The sequence below is a fragment of the Camelus dromedarius genome, chromosome 22 (genome assembly GCF_036321535.1).
Source record: "Camelus dromedarius isolate mCamDro1 chromosome 22, mCamDro1.pat, whole genome shotgun sequence".
NCBI lineage: Eukaryota > Metazoa > Chordata > Mammalia > Artiodactyla > Camelidae > Camelus > Camelus dromedarius.
This window is the reverse complement of record NC_087457.1, coordinates 21,505,861-21,524,099: the sequence shown is the minus strand read 5'-3', so window position 1 is coordinate 21,524,099 and position 18,239 is coordinate 21,505,861. Positions and strand designations below refer to the sequence as shown.

General features: G+C 38.5%; 1 protein-coding gene across 5 annotated transcripts in view; it reads right to left on the bottom strand.

Moving 5' to 3' along the window:
* Window positions 1–18,239, bottom strand: part of TUSC3 (tumor suppressor candidate 3) — a 141,026-nt gene that overhangs the window by 83,365 nt on the left and 39,422 nt on the right. For 4 of the 5 annotated variants that reach the window (XM_064477499.1, XM_031440205.2, XM_064477498.1 and 1 more), the window contains exons 2-3: window positions 17,869–18,038; window positions 779–896 (exon numbers count right to left, since the gene is read on the bottom strand). In XM_064477499.1, the coding sequence (XP_064333569.1) occupies window positions 779–896; window positions 17,869–18,038 (288 nt within the window). Of the gene's footprint in view, window positions 1–778; window positions 897–1,988; window positions 2,055–17,868; window positions 18,039–18,239 lie in introns of those variants that run through there. The other variant, XM_064477500.1, reaches the window with a different exon arrangement.

Genomic DNA, 18,239 nt, shown 5'->3' with positions numbered 1-18,239 from the left:
CAAATGCTATCTCCATATTACACTAACTCTGTAACCTGGGACAAGTGACTAAACCTCTCCATACCTTAATTTTCTCATCTATGAAATAGAAATAAAAACAGTATTTCTCATTGGATTGTTGTGAAGTTAAATGAAAGAATACATATGAAGCACTAAGAAAAGTCCATGGAATATAAGGACTCAATGTTAGCAATGACGATGATATAACCATGACAAATGCCAACAGGGCTGTTTCCTCATAAGAAGTAGGACATGAGTCCTCTTGGATTAGGGTCCCATCCATATGACCCCATTTAACTTTACTTCCTTAAAGGCCGTGTACCCCTCCCAAAAGCATACTGTGGGTTACGGCTCCAACATATGAGTTTGGGAGGGACATAATTCAGTCCGTAACAAAGAACAAACGCTTTTAAATAAATACTTAATACTTTACACATAAAACTGCCACACTGGGAGAAGTAAAGGTTAAGTAAAACTGACACTGAATCTTACATAAAAATTTCACAAATTTACACAAAATACCATCCAAACTACATACAATTAAATATCACAATAAGGTTAATGTACGTAAACTGCCACTGTATGCTGAAAAAACCTATTTACAGTACAGAAGTTAAAATGTGTTCCCTGACTCATGGCGTAAGCTGTGTAATGATAAAGGTAACATTAATCCTCTCACAGAATTAATAACTACACATGATAGTCAATGAATTGTGTTTTTATCTGGCAAACAAAGATGCATCAACCAGAACCAACACTATTAAAATAAAACTCTTACCTGTTGAAAAACGTCTGTTCCCTCGTCATAGTCCACCATACTGAAGAAGAGTTTGTTACAGAACGCAGACGAATAGCGCCAGGAGTTAGCCAGGATCTGATATTCCTCATTGGCTTGCCTGATCAGGATAATGGGACAGAGTTGAGACATTATCAGTATTCAAGCCTTAACAGACCTATTCATAAATAAATGCATGAATAATTAATAAGCTATTAATAAAACAAGTAATTCGAGGGCAAGAGTTGGTCTGTTTTCGCATGGATTGCAAGCAGAAAACAGACTTTATATTTTAAGTGGAAGTGAAAAATAAAAAGAATATTCCATGATGTGTAAAAGTTATGTGAAATTCAAATGTTGTCATTCACGAGGTTTCCGGCAGCACCACCAGGTGAGTCACGGACTCCCTGCCGCGGCTGCAGCGCTACGTACTGGCGGAGCCGCGCGGCTGCAACCCAAGCTGTGGGCAAAACGTCCACCCTGGCCCTCTGAGCAGGAAGCGCGACAACTCTTACTCTGGGGATAAAATCATTCTGTGCCATCCTTCTGATGATTTTCAGTAAAAGGCATAGAGCATTTTTTGAGAATTTTGCAATTCAGTTTAACAGAAATATCACGGATACATGTTTTAAAACTGTAAATAGTTATACTGCACCTTTATATAGTCCATCCAGATAAAAATGCATTTACATTCGCACCTAAGAGTAAGCAAAAATTTCTCGAGTAGCTGAACCAATCGCCACAAACAACCACTCCTCTGAGAGCCATAACGACTCCTATTTTGAATTCATTTCTGTTGGACATTTTGTTGACATTCCAGATAGTAAAGCTCTATTTTTAGGCGCAGACATGGATTAGAAATAGGGAAATGGTGTTGCTGGAAGGATGGCAGCACAGTCATGGAAACAAGAAGCGACAGTGGTGGCTGAAACAGTTTAAAGAGAGGTGGGGGCTTCCTCCATACAGCTGACTATTCACAGGAGTTTGGAGAGCCCCCCTCCCCACAGAAGAGATAAGAAGGTATAACCCTGTGAGAACAAAAAGACGTGGAGCACAGTCAGCAGCAGAGAGGAGATTTCAAGAGCTAGTGGAAAGAGCTAGTGGAAAAGTTCTGATGGAGGAAGTTACAACCTCAAAGAAGACGGCAGTGCAGGAGAAAGCGAGGAAAAGCACCGGGTTAGAAGCCGCAGAGGTGCCGGCTCTGAGAGTTCACCTTGCTAACGAGCCAGCCCGTCACTGCTTCATGGACGCTGGCGGGGGCAGCAGACTCCGGGGTCAGAGACGAAGGGTTTTATTACTTCCTGTTTGTTTCTGTCAGCTCCTCATGCCTCCCACTCTCAAGGTGACACAGAAGGTCCTTCCCAGATACAGGCACACACAGCCGACTGTGTTACAGGAGAGCAATACTGAGTCGGAGGGGCTCACTGTTTTTACAGTACGTGATAACAAGCCTCGTGCTCTGATCAAAGACCTGATCTCACTCCTCAGGGCCCGTCACTGCACACACAACCCTCCGTGTTCTGGCATGTCCAGCAAGAACACACAGGGATGATCAGAGTGCACAGCAGACTGCTTTTCCTACCAGGAGTCACAAAAAATGTCATATAAAAATGAGCAAAGAAAGTAAAAGAAAAAGCACTTATAAACTGAAAATATAATTTCTCAAACTAATATTGGAAGACAGAGTTGAGTAAAATTGACAGAACAAAAAGACACAGGTGGACTACATTAAGGAAAGGAAGGGGAGACGCACCTGGATATATCTAACCCAATAAAGCCAAAGTTCAAACAGGAGTCCCAGAAAGAGAGGACAGACAAAGGAACTATTTCTGGAAATGTTAAGACAATTAAAGGAGACTAAGTATTCAAATTAAAATTACTTCCCAGGTTCCAAATAAGAAAAGACAACAGCTAGACATACTGTGGTATTTTAGAACATTATGGATTTAAAAAAAAAAAAAAATCCTAAAAACTCAGAGGGAAAAAACCCGACAACTAGGGCAAACAGAGAGGTGGGAATGGGGCTGGTTGTTAGCAGCACTGGAGGCTGGCAGGTACCACAGCAGCTCCTTCAGAGCTTTGAGGGCACATCATTTTCAATCTAGAACTGTGTACCAGGCCAAGCAGTCCATTAAGTCTGAAACAAACATGTCTGAAGAAATGTAAGGCATGTGACATTACTTTAGGATATAACTGATAGCAAGGCAGTATGCGTGCAAAAAATGAGAAAACCTGAGAGTATGACAGGAGAGAGCTGGAGAATGAGCATTTCCAGTGGCAGGGAGAGCAGGCCCAAAGGGCCTGGAGAGGAGAGAACTGAGGATGCTGGCAAACCCAGGCTGTGCTGTAAATGAGAACCTGCTGTCTGCTTCCCAGAGGGGTCCACGCGACCACGCGCTCACACCCTCCCTCAGGGCGCCCCCCAGCTCCTCTACGCCTAAATAATAAACCAAGTTAAGACCAACACGAGCCCTAAAATCCGACTTGATTTTTGTCAGATAGAATATAATATTACAGGTAGTTATTTATCACTGATTTTCAAAGAAAAAATGTACAGTAACTTCACACGGTGAGCTGGCACTGACGACTAAGTAGATATGACAACATCTCTGCAGACTCAAACTCAAGAGACTGATGCTACCTTAAAAAAGCATTAAAAGGATGGCACTACAATTAAGGAAACAGCTTATTTTTACACGAAAGAACATTTTACACAAAAACACATTTTAACTGTTAAAATGAAACTTAGGGAAATGGCAAATCAGCAAGAAGAAACTGGAATTCTTGTGATGATGATATTCTAAGAAATGAAAATGCTTCATTTTGAAAAATATACAGGAAGAAAACAATTTTAGTATTCAACATCTGTGTGTAGTGTCTTTTGGAACGATATAAGACGGGGATAATGTTGAATTTCTTTCCCTCGTAATGCTACAACCTCCCCCAGACCTACTAGAATCTACTAAACATGCATTCATTCACTCCCCGAATCTCTCTTAGTGCCAACAATGTGTCAGGTAATGAAGGAGGGAATAGTAAATGCAAGGGCCCTGATGTCAAGAATACACTCTAGTGAGAAAAAGATGCCTCATACAAGTACACACCAAAATTCAGATAATTAGAAACACTCTGAAGAAAGTAAACAAGAAAACGTGGTAAGTAGTACCGAGGAGTCAAAGAGGATGAATTCATTTTGCCTTCAAATTCTGTATTCTCCATCATCCACTCTCTCCAGTTTCATTTCCCAACAATCAATTGTAGGTTCTATCCTCTGTTCCAAAGCCCTAAAGCGCTCCCCGCTGTCTACATCATGAAGACCATGGGCAGAATCACAGACCAGACCCACCAGACCCTGGCCCCAGCTCACATCTACGATCCATGTCCATATGAACGTACCATACGCTCAAAGGGTCTCTCTGTTTTGTGACGTCCTGTGTTCATTCTTTAAGCATTAAAGCATTAAGTCCTTTGCTTAAAGTGTCCTTCCTTCTTCCAAAAGCTTGCTCAAAAAAGCCTCTCCTTCAGAAGTCACTCCAAACCTCTATAATACTTCAGGCACCTGTCGGAAATAGAAATTCCCAACTCCCAGGCACTGCTGTTTATTTTATGCATACACTTTTCCGTTTATGCACATTATGGTTATGCACGGACTGTTCAGTGGCTAGGACCTAGTCCAGAACAGGCATCTAACAAAGGTATGATGATGAATAATATACTTTCCTAAAGAGTCAGTATTATATATACACCCTAAAGCTAAGTAACAGCAAATCAGAGATTCTGAATTCTGAAAAGTCTCACTTGCTTAGTCAGATTTATGTCACAGGTTCATGTCTCTTTTAAGGCCAGTCTACTTCACTGTATTGGTGGTCTTAGGAAGAAAAAAAGAAACACCTCAGATCTATGTACTGTCAGAAATGTATGCTGTTTGTCAAAGGAATAGTGGTCTTGACTTGAAAGCTTATGAGTAAATAAACCATCACCTACCATCATGTCCCTAATGTCAACTTTCATATGCAGTATAGAACCTAGATCTTAATCATCAATGATATTTATTCAGCATTTTAATATGTGCTGCAATAAGGAAAAAGGATACCTCAGTCTCCACTTAAGAAGCTTATTAGAGAAAGGACTCTAATACATAAATAAGATCTATTTATTGAAAAAAAGAAAGCAGAATGTAGGTGCTACACAGCAGACTGGAGCAGCTGGACAAAGTGTGGATGTGAAAAAATGCAAAAAAGAATGGATGGACTAAAATAACAATAAGCGAGAAGACAGGAAGAGAGTACTAAGGTAACAGAAGCAAGATAAACAAAGACTGCCCAGTCTGGAATGTGTATTATGGGGTCTAATAACAGAATGCTGGTTTCATGTTAGAAAATAAGGAAAGAAGAGACTGGAAGCTCTCTTCCAGCAGAAAGAGAGTAAGATCCTGCCTTTCTTCTGTAAACAGTAAACAAGTACATGTGTTTTGAAAGAAGTGGATTATGCAAAATACTAATTAAGAAACCTGTATCTGGCAACAGTGTGTATAATACATTGAAGGAGGAAAAAATGTTTGCAAACCACTTACAATGTTACTATAATGGTCTAGTTGGGCAAATATGTGAGGCTATTAAAATAGCATATAAATGAAGATACGACCTGTTCCTTACATACTCTCCTTTCGAATCTAGAGCAGCAAAGCAACCAACCACGTCCTCGACACGTGCTGTGTCTAGTTAGGGACACATCTGGGTGGAATAAAGAATTCCAAGGGAGCCAAGCAAATTACATTTTTCTCAACACAAATACTTAGAAAAAATTTAATACTGACAAGGTAAATGGCAGCTTTCTTCTGTTGAGTGTAATTTAGTAGCAATAGGACAAGGAACAGATCTGTTTGTCACCAAAAATAATTCAAGGAACCTGAGAAAGACACATTTCAATGTTGATGTCTCTTGAGAGTATAAAAGACTCATTAGAAGGAACGTGCCCCAATAACTTAACTCCATTATCTCTTATCTCCCCATATTCTGACTTCCTCATGTTTAACAGGGGTAGAAGAATCCTGATGACAAAGAAATTCACTGGATTCTTGCATATGTTTACGTCAGCTGGGACTAACTAATGAGCAACGGCATCACTGGTGCTTATTAAAACCGTTCCACTTCACTGCCGTTTGAAATTGAAAGCTGAGAACTACAAACGCTCCAAGCGTTTACTGAATAACTCAAATAAGCACATTTCCAACACTGTTAGCTAAAAGAAAGTATTTAGTAGTTTATAGGAACATTAGATGCCTAACTTTATGAATGGACAGAATGCTGTGAATTTTTCTAATAGAGTCGCATGCAGCCTGAAGAGGGCAGTGAAGTTGCAGCAAAGCACCCAGGAAGGCTTAAGCAGTAACTGCAGGGCACAGTTCTGGGAAATCTGTCCTACTAAATCTTCTCAATTCTTTATTATGGAAACAAGAAAAAACATCACGTAATCCAAATGCTAAGACATTTTATATTGTAATCCTTTGTAAAGGGTTATATAAAACTAGAAAGGATTTTTAACTCATTTGTCATTGTGTATATTTCATATGGCTCCCAAGATGAATCTAACTTGTATCTTTAATGCCCTTGAAAGGATTTTTAAAGAAATACGGTTTCTCTTTTTAATGTTAATCAAATTTCCTATAAAGCAACCAATTCATATCAAAATTCCAATGTATGCCTTTTATGGTTACACATTTTGATGAATTATACATATATAACTATATACTGCATTGTTATTCCAAAGTATGTCTTCATAAAACCTCAAATTAATCGAATTTCTATAGACAGTGATATAGAGAGAGAGATCTGGTGTGAGCAGAACCACCTATCATGGTGCTGGTACCCTGGAAAAAAAGCTGGTAAACATCACCCTGCACAAAGATTCCAGCGGAGTGACTTCTCTCTGGATGTGTGCTGCATGTATTTGAAGACCCTACTCAATACCCTGAAATATATTAAATGGACCCAACGCCTCTGAAGAGGGAGGGTCATGCTCCCACTGAAACCTCAGGGGAGAACTCTTCCTAGCTTCTGGTGGTGGCCAATCCTTGGCATTCCTTGGCCCCCAAAAATCCAACATTAAGGCAAGAATATCTGCTATATATATTACTGTTTAACACTGTATTGGAGGTACTAGCCAACACAGTCAAGAAAAGACAAGGCAAAACTCTGCTTGCAGATGACACGACGGTAAACTCAGAAAACTCAGAGGCAGTAACAAACCTAACTGCAAAGAACAAAAGAATTCAGTAGTGTGGCATACAAGAACCAACAGCCTCCCTGTACTCACAAAAATATGCAGTTAAAATATATAATAGAACATTCCAATAAAAAGATTACATAGAGCTAACAAGAAATAGGCAAAATGTAAGTGAGAGGAATCTAACACTCTTAAAGGGCACAGAAGATGTACAAATGAAAATTCATCTTTAGTTCTATGGGTCGACACAACCTCATGCAGATGTCAGTTCTCCTCACACAGATACGTCAATATGCAACCCCAGCTAAGGTATCAACAAGCACTTTTCCGGAATCAAACAAACTGGCTGTAAAGCTCATCTGGGGAAATAAAAATGCAAGATCAACTTGAGAAATGAATGGAGACGAGCCCCACCAAATAACAAACTATAATAAAGCCTCTGGAATTCACACAATGTAATGCTGCTAAATATATGAAAGGTACATCAAACAATTAAAAACGTACTCCAGTCCATATATAGAAATTTGGTGTATGATGAAGACAGCATCTCTAATCACTGGGGAAAAGATATACTTTTTAATAAGTAGTAGTGAAACAATTACATAGCTATTTGGGGAAAAAAGATCCTTATTTCTCACCATATACAAGAATATATTCCAAATGCAAAAAAAAAAAAAAAAAAAAGAATGTAAGTCTAAGTATAAACATATATACAACGTAACCTTACAAAAATGAGGTAGTCTGAATATGTATAGCCCCCCAACATGTCCACATCCTAATTCCCAGGACCGGTAACTGTGTTACCTCGCATGGTAAAAAGGATGCTGTGGACATGGTAACTTAGGATCTGGGGGGGGAGCACAGTATCCTAGGTTGTCGAGATGGACCCAATGTATCCAGTCTTCATAAGAGAGAGGCAGGGATGTCAGAGTCAGAGAGGAGGTGTGACGATGACAAGGCAGAAGTCAGAGAGAGAGAGATCTGAAGATGCTGTGCAGATGCCTTTGAAGACCGAAGATCAGGCCACAGGTCAAGGAACACAGGGAGCCCTAGAAGCCAGAAAGTCAAGGAAACAAATTCTCCCCTAAGAGCCTCCGGGAGCACCCTGACTTTAGCCCAGTGAAACTGATTCTGTACTTCTTGCCTCCAGCACTGTATGACAATATCCTGTGCTGTTTTAAGCCACTAAGTTTGTGACAATCTGTCACAGTAGTAATAGGAAACATACACGAACACTGTAAGGAAACTGGATATATCCTTTAGGAAATTGCTGTCCAACGGAAACATAGTGCAAGCCATGTATGTACTTTTTCGTGGCAGGCACGTGACAAGAATTAAAAAGCAACAAATTTTAATGTCTTTAATCCAATATATTCAAAATACTATTTCAATATGTCTCAATATAAAATTATCAATACAATATTATGCAGGGAGTTTTGTACTAAGTCTTCAAAATCCCCTGTAACTCAGGCATGGGACATCTCTGCCAACCACAATTCAAAATCCAGAAGCAACAAAATTGAAAAACTGATAAATTCAACTTCATTTAATATTAAAAAAGCCTTTTTCTTAATCAAAACAAAACACACAAAAACACCGTAAGCAAATTCAAAAGACAAATGACCAACTGGGAGAAAACATTTGCAACCTGTACCACACATAAAGGATAACTCTCTTTAACATATAAACAGCTACTGACAATTGAAGGTAAAAATTAAAAATGAACAAAAGATATTAACAGTTCACAGAAAAACATATACACATGACACTTAAACATGGATAGATGCTCAACTTCAGAAAAGATATAAAACGAAACTGCATTTCTCATCTATCATATTAGCATAAAGTTCAACAGCTCACCACATACTCTGTTTCAAGACTGGAAGAAACAGGCACTTTGACAGATGCTAGCGGGGGTGCAAAATGGCACAAGCCTTCTACATGGGACACCAACAATGTAACTACATATGCATTCACCCTGTAACCCAGCACCCTCATTTCTAGGAATTTACCCTGAAGATACATCCCCACAAATACAAAAAATATGCACAAAAATATTTGCTGTGGCATTTTTATAAAGTCAAAATACATATCAGAAAAAAAATTAAATCTCCATCCACAAGAAACTGATGAAATAAACTACACAATATTCAGAATGGATAAACCAGATTCTAATGAATAATTACCAATAGGAGGTGGGAGGGAATGAGGCAAAGAGGACAGGGATCAGACTGACACTTCTAAAAGCGTCCACTTCTGTATTTCTCCAAGTTTACATATAAAGGTCTGTGTGTATATACACACATATATGCATGAGCATACAGATGTGTGTTTACAGAGAGCATGCTGGTGTTCTGCATAGTCAAAAGATAAATTAAACCAACAAGTGTAGCAAAGCAAACCCTAAAACTGAACACAGATGTTAACAAATGAATCTAACTGTACATCAAAATGAAAATACAACCAACAGAGAAAAGGATTAATTCAAGTAAGTTTTAAACATTATATTCTGAGGTAAAGTCTTCTTTTCTAAGGTTAAAAGAAGAAAGGGACTGCACAGAAATTAGGAAGTCTAGTTCACTATTTGTTTTCAGAGATCATACTGGTGGTGTAATTCTAAAACTATTTTACATGCACTGTAAGAGAGCAGTGAACAAATATATCAGGATTGCTGGGATTCAGCTTTTCATCTTGGCGAAAGGAGACAGTAGTGTGGGATGGGGAAATAAAGGAAGAACCTTGCAGTGTTAGCTTGGAATAGGAGATATCTAACTGAAAGCCCTAATTTATACACATACACACACTCACATTGAGCTCTGTCTGCTAAAAAGGGCTGAAAGCAATACCACCCCAGCAGTAAAGCGTGTCACTTGCCCAGTTCTTGCTTTCTAAATATCGTTTCCTACCAAAAGGGCTAAGAGCTCCTTGACAAAAGTGCTTCTTGCAGTTCCATGACAGGGGAAGTATGAAGTAGGCTTAGATGTCTTGTAGAGTCAGAAAGGACACGGAAGTTGGTTTCCACTGGTCAAATTAAGGGCAACTTGCACAATGAAGAAGAATCATCATAGCAATGGATTAGTGAATAAAACCGGAATCTGCGCTGAGATACTCAAAATAAAAGGAAAAAGGGAAGGAGGATAAGCTCTCCCTTACAGATGAATATCAACTCATTAATGTAGAAGTGATGATACAATGTTGAAAAATCACTTCACCACCACCAATATAACATCAAATTCAGGCAAAGATTATCAATGGATGTTACAATTGCTGGGTAAAAATGTACCAAGAAACAGGATAGTCACATGATCTCAAAGTATCCCCTCTCCTAACCCATTCACCTGCCCCAAACACTTATTACAAGGGAAACAAGACATACTTGCACAACAGAAAGATGTGGTGACCACCACCCTGATCAGGTGATCCATCTCTTCACTGGCTTTTGGATGAACTAACATTTTGTGCCTCCCAATACGCTACACTAAGGAGTCCACAAATAATCCCTACAGTGCTCCAGCCAAAAGCAAATCACTTAATCTGGTGAGGAACAAGCAGACAAACTCAGACTCTGGGACCCTATACAAGGATCTGGATTCTCCCCCCCCCACAAAAAAGAAAAGCAGCCAAGGTCAAAAGTGTATGAATGTTATAGATTAAAAGAAACTAGACAGGCACAATCAAATGCAACAGATGACCTTGGACAAGCTCCCAGACTGGGGTGGGGAGGTTATAAATGACATTTTGGAGACAAATGTTAAGATTGTATCATTAAAATAATGTAAATTCACTCATAAGTTATAACAGTATTCTGATTATGTCCTGTTTTCAAAAGATGCATACTGAATATTTAACAGTGATATTTCATGATGTCTACAAGCTGTAAGTACATTTGCTGGTATGGGACTCATTTTTCACCTATATTTAGAGGAGAACAGGAACGGAGAAGAACAAGAGCATCTCTTATCACCCAGTCTGATACTTAAGTGGCAACCACTGCAGCCACCCAGTGACAGTGCACCCTGAGATTTCAGGAAGAAAAACAGGATAAGGCACTCTGTGCTTTGGATAGATGGGCCCCTAGATAGTTAGACGCACATCTCAGGAAGAATTTCAATGACCCCAGATTCCTGCATCTTCCCAATACACAGAAAGCACTAAAATCATTAACTTGAGGTATCTGTTCTTCGGGATTAGCAGTAATCTTTTGCCAAGTTGTGTACTTGACTGCATGTATCCCCACCCAGAAAAATCACATATAAACTGGCTCCTCCCCTACCTCTTCAGAGCAGTTCCTCGGGGTTGAGTGGCTATCTCCCAGCCTATAGTCCTCAGTAAGACCCTGAACAGAACTTAAAACTCAACGCTTATCTTGTACGTCTTTAAGTCCACGAGCAAAATCAAATGTGGCAAAATGTTAAAATTAGTCAATCTTGGTAAAGGGTACACTGGTGTCTTTGCACTACTGTTTCAATTTTCTGTAGGTCTGAAATTAAGATGGGTGACTAAAGCTGGACTTTATATACAAATAATACAGAACACAGAACTCAGAGAAGGCTACAGTGTCACATAGATAGTGACAGTTCATTGAAAACATTGGTTTATTCATTCTAAAAGAGTTGGGATTATGCAATCTGAGGAAGAGACACCTAGGAAGAAATTTAATACAGTTAAGTTCAGTCATATACCTTCAACCTAAAAAGAAATTAAACCAGGTGGACCTCAGCAATAGCCCTAGAACAACATTTCTCTTACACTAGTCATGGATTCAACCAAGCCCGAAGCAGTTCTCATGTGTTAGCCAAGCCAGGCAAAGAATTCGTGTGAACGGCATGTGAGATGCCTTGTTCAGGTGGCCAGGCACATTAGAAACACTTAGGAATTAAGGCCATAGGGAAACATCATCTAAGGACTAGAGGCAACGATACGGGCTGTGGTCCCAAAGCCATTTAGAAAGTGCTTACAAGTGCATTAAGAGATGTACAAGAGGGATTTTATCTGTACACGATTCTCACCCGATGTGCTCACTTTAGAGTCAATCTCCTAAGAGATGTGAGTTCACGGTAATAAGACAAAAGGCTGTGGAGCTCTTTTCCACCTGGTGTTGGCCAGCCACCGCCCACCCACCGGTCCCTGTTCTGAGATGCTACTCTGAATGAAAGCACTTCATGATCTGATGAGTTTAAGAAACGCTGGCTGATGGATCCTTGCCCTAAAAGATGAATAATCTTAGCTGGGAATGCAAAAGCAAAAATGCAAATTCCAGTTCACAGAGGAAAAGCACTGAGGGATATGCGCACTTAGGGAAAGCATTAAACTTCCTAGCTCTGGAGTCACAAATCCCAACCCTGACAGGTGTTAGTTAGCTATGTGACTTTGGATAAAGTATAGAACCTCTTAGCTTTGATGTTCTCATCCACAAAATGGATTGGGGGGGGGTATAGATCAAGTGGAAGAGCACATGCTCAGCACCCAAGAGGTCCTGGGTTCCATCCCCAGTACCCTCATTACCTCCCCCTCATAAAACAAACAAAAAAATACAAAATGGATTTTTTTTTCCAGACCTGCCTTTTTGAGTAGTGAGAATGACATGAGACATTATATATATAAATGACTTAACATAGGACCACCCAAATAGTTTACACATAGTAAATAATAATTTTATTTAATTAGAGAAGGATGTTAGCTAGTTAACACCTAATGTATCCATGTAATAATTTATTCACTCTCCTCTTTAGAATACCTTTGTAATTACTATTTTTCCATTTATTTGAAGTCCAACAATATGTTAATTTCCAGCACATTACCAACCTTTGATTCTGTGTGCACTCTGCTGGGTTCTACAAGTACTTTTTTCTTTTCCTTCACCTGGATTTTTTTTTTTTTCTTGTATGTATCGATCTACAGTTGATCTACAGTAATAACTTTAGAAGAGGATCTTTTGTTCTTAGAATTTTTAGTGCCTTCTGGAAGAGGTGAGTAACTCTGTGGTAGCACGCATCTTAAAAGACTTGGCAATTACGGGGAATATTCCTTATCGTACAATTTGACAGAGGAAGTTTGGAGTTATCACTTACGGGAGGTGAGAACTGTACTGAGTAGTCTTAATTAACAACTCTATTTGGCAAAGGAGTTTGATGTTAGCACTGAGGAAGGTGAGAATTGAATTCTGAAATTTGTGAATAAACTGACTGTGAAAGAAGAGCAGAGCGACTGGCTAAGAGAAGAGGGCTTACAAGGAAGCCAACAGCTCATTCGCCAGCCTTTCGGCAAAGAAAAGCAACTGGAGAATCTGAGTTAGCTCTAGAAGAAAATTTCACTTTTTCTTAAAGAAAAAAAGCAGAGAAGTCTCACAAAGGAAATCTTTTAAAATTATAGCTATGAACTTTTCAATGATTCTACAGGATTATAAAAAATTACAGCAGTTTTGTAGAAATGGTTCAAAATTACATTGACACAGAAGGACCAAGGAGAATTTAATTCATGTTTTAAAAAAATGGCTGCTGGTGACAGGGTGCCTTTTGCAGTGAATCTACAACTCCCTCTGGGGCTTAATATGGGACACAATTTGAATACTGTTCCTTTAAAACTTTTCTCAGAACTCCTCTTTACCCATTCATCTTCGTTGTCACCTTGAGGTCTCTGATTCACTCTGCCCACGATCATATGGCTCACAGTCTCTCTTGGCTCAGTGACAGCAGATCTCAGACCACTGCTCAACCACTATTATTTAACAGATCCTCCATTTACATTTGTATTATTCTACAATATAAACGTATCATCCTCGTCCAACAAACTCTAAGGCATCCCTCTTGCAGCTCACTTAATTTTTTCCCTCTCCTGTTACACTAACATCCTGAGTGATTTCAGCACCCTTCCCTCAAGTTTCCCTGTAACATCAGCGATCAGCCACACTAGACTTTGGCATTTTACTTATTTATTAAATAAGTCCTTTATAACCACTTCCTAATTTTCAACCCATCATCCTTTTACACAAAACCTGTACTTCACTCTTGTGAAAATCTAAGCTTAGTTGTATCAACCATCCCCTGGCTTCTCTGACCCCTATCCAACTTTGCACCCACAGTTACACATTTCAAATATACTCTCACAAATACACTCTCACTACCATTCTCACGATATTCACCTAAGCCACTTCGCAGAATACAAGAAAACATGTCAACCCCTACGGAGGGTGTTCTTGCTCCTAAATTGCTGAATGTTGGGGAAGAAAATCATCTAATTCTACAAATTCTCCACTAAAAATCTGGGTATTCTAGTTTCATAAAGGATCCTTGTCAATGCTATACAGTCACCCAATCAGTCAAGCCCCCCCATTCCCACTGTTCCTCAATGAAATTAAGTTTTTTAAAAGCTGTCAATCATGAACCTGCTTATCTCCCCTTTCTCTATATTGGCCGCACGCTAGGCTTCCCTAGACCATGTTTTTAAAAATGTCAATGTATTGGCCGCACGCTAGGCTTCCCTAGACCATGTTTTTAAAAATGTCAATGTGTTGGCCCCACCCCAAAACAATGAAATCAGAGTCTGGGTCTGGGAACACTTTTCATTTGCCTCTAAACCTTCACCTGCTCTTTCTTTCTTCTCTAATAACTTCACCCTCATCTTGATCCATGAATTATCTTAACTTTTTCTCTTGTAAATGTAAAACTATTCTAAAATTTGAAAGTTTATTACAAAATAGGCTGTAATAAATAAGCAAATAAAAATTATTTTGAACATCATTAAAAAACTGAGGGTCCATATTTAAGCATTTAGCAACAGAATGTGTTAAGTAAACTATTACCTAAAGGATATACCGTTTAATTGTATGTTGTGGTTTATGTTGTCAAAATACAATTATATAACTGAAATGAATACCGGGATAATAAAGTTCTTTCTAGATTATAGTTGCAGAAAAACATAATAATCAATTTAATAGATTTCATCATAATAGTGGTGAATATAGGAAATCAGTATGTTCAATTCTTAGAAGCAAAGAAATGATTTCCCTAAGATATACATGGTATTGTAGGATGCCAGAAGACAGCTTGTATTTGTGTGGAATCTGAACTGTTACACCAAATGCCAATTAAAGAGTATTTCTGCAGGGCTTTTCAGCATCCCTTGGATAAACATAAACATACCCAGTCCTTTGGCGCGAGCCCGATTCTGACAAATGTTAATGCCCACTTAAGTAAGGCCCTCAAGTTGACAGGAGGGGACTCAATCACCTGAAGTGCTGATTTTCAAAATACTCTGCTCACCACCTTTTCTACCTGCTTTGAGCTAGGCCCCAACAGACACTTATTATTAGCCCGTGATGAGATCTTTCATGAAAATTTCAGAAAACTGAAATTCCCTTTCTGCAAGCTAGTCTAAGAGAAACTGTTTTATTTTTTCATTGGCCCATGTTACTAATAATTTTGGAGTCCAGTAAAGTTCAAAATGATTTTAGAAATCTACATAAAGCCTACAGATGATTATACAATGTGAAGACTTTAAATGTGGAGCCACCACATAAAAAGTATTTGTTCTTGAAAAGAAAAACTGTTCAGCCAAGAAGAAACAGACAGCCTGAATTGTCCTTAACCCCTGAGGAAATGGAATATGTAATTTATCAAGAAGGTTTCACTGGAGAATTCTATCAAACATTTCAAGAAGAATTAACACGATTTCTAAAATCATGTAATTTCACACACTCTTCTAGAAAATAAATGAGGAGAGAACATTTCCCAGTACATTTTATGAGGTCAGTATGACCATGATGCCAAAACTAGACAAGGACAGTATAAATAATGAAAAATATAGATCAAAATCTGACATGAACTTAGACACAAAATTCTTCAACAAAATATTAGCTAACAGAATTCCATAATACATAAAAAGAATACACTGCAATCAAGTGGGATTTATTCCAAAATGCAAGGCTGATTCAACACTGAAACTCAATATAATCTACAATATCAACAGCCTAAAGAAAACTCGTACGCCACTGACTGCCCCCAAATCTGACAAAATCCAACACCCATTCATGATAAAACGTCCCAGTAAACTAGTAAAGAACTTCCTCACCCTGATAAAGAACATCTATGAAAACCTTACAGCTAATTTCATACTTAGTGATGAAAGACTGAATTTTTTTCTCCCAAAGAGCAGATCGAAATGTAAAACATAAAACTATAAACTTTTAAAAAACAGAGAAAAAAACAAAACCTTTTGATTGAGGGCTAGGCAAAAAAGAGATCAATCTGATAACCAAAGTAAGATCTGTAAAAGGGGAAACAGATAAACTGGACTCACTATATTAAAATCTGCACAAGATTCTGTCATGAGGATGAAAAGACAAGCCATAGTCTAGGAGAAAGTATTTAAAAACCACATATCTGACAGAGAACTATCTACAATATATATAAAGAACTCTCAAAACTCAGTAAAGAAAATTTCAATTAGAAATAGGCAAAAGGCATGAAAAGATACTTCACTAAACAGGTGACACACATGTGACAAAAAAGCACAGGAAAAGATGTTCAACGCCATTACATTAGGGAAATGCAAAATAAAACCACAATGAGCTATTACTGCATACCCATGGAATGGCTAAAATAAAACGGTGACAACGCCGATGCTGGTTCGGATATGGACAAACTAGGTCCTTCATACACTGCTGGTGGGAATGTAAAACGACACAGCCGCTCGGCAAAACATTCTGTCAGTTTCTGATAAACATGCAACTACCATGCAACAGAGCCATCACACTCTCTGGCCATTTATCCCAGAGAAATGGAAATTTACATTCCTATGAACACGTGCACAAGAATATTCGTAACAGCTCAAAACTAGAAACAACTCAGCTGTCTTTCACCAGATGGATGCTTAAACAAACTGCTGTATGTCCATACCATAGGATGTTACTGAGTAATAAAAAGAAGGAAGTGTTGCTAAATGCAGTAACTTGGATGGATTTTGAAGGAACTATGATAAGTAAAAAAGCCAAACCCCAAAGGTCATACACTGTATGATTCCACTTACAAAACAGTTTTGAAGTGATTAAATGACAGAAATGGAGAATAAATTCAGGGGGTGGGGAGACGGGGTGGGAGTGGCCATAAAGGGCGACAGGAGGGATTCTTCCTGTGAGGTAAGTGTTCTGTGTCTTGACTGTTATCAGTACCAACACCCTGCTTGTCAAACTGTGCCATAGCTTTGCAAGATGTTAGCTACCACTGGGGGTCACTGAGTAAAAGGTATACAGGATTCTTCTGTGTTAGTTCTTACAGTTGCATGTGAAACTACAATTATCTCAAAATAAAAATGTTTACTTTAAAAAGAGCATTGTCCCATAGATATTATATTTATACTTGTCCAAAGTTCTCTTCAGTATGTTCCCACTGAAAAATATTTCATTCATTTCAAATTGTTTACTTCTGTGTCACAGAAAGAAATTTCTAATCATTAGAGGTATTGAAAGATAAATGGAGTTCCTCAAGTGAGTGTGTCCTCTCTATTAAACTACTCACATATAGTATGTTAAGGGGTCTTTGCCCGTAAGATAGAAGTAAGTGACCTACAAGGCAATATTTGAACCAAATTCTATAACCTATGTACCTTTATACAGGACATAAAGATAGCAAATCTGTCTTACAATTACATGTAGACTGGTCAGTAAGTATCTTATACAATAAAAAAAAAAATTAGCCTATCAAAGTCATTTCCTAGAACGCACTGACTTTGAGTCTATGTTTAAACGCACACAGGTATAGTTGACCACCATACTGAACAGACGCTTCATTTGATGACACACTTTCATCTCAGCTGTAATAAATATAAAAGCAGACAGTAATAGCTTTCAGCTGCTTAAATACACACATTACCTGCACACAGAGCACTGCCGCTGAGGCTGAAGAGCAGTGAACATAACGATCATCGAGTAGTTTCGAGGTGGCGCCTTGATAAATTTTCGGAATTTGTCACCATTCATTCGGAAGATGGAGCGCCTGGAACTCCATTCCATCAGCTGTTCTACTTTTTCGGTCAAAAGATTCTGCAATTAAGCACAGGAATTTAAATTTACACAGGGTTAAAGTCTTTCAGTTTGAACTTCATGTAAAAAAAAAAATTATACGGTTATTTTTTACCTAAATTCAATTTCTGTGAAAAGTTCTTGTTTTGGTGACTTTCATTGTTAATTGACCACATATGCATAAAATATTTCATTTATTTTTCCTAACGATTGCGAAAGTTT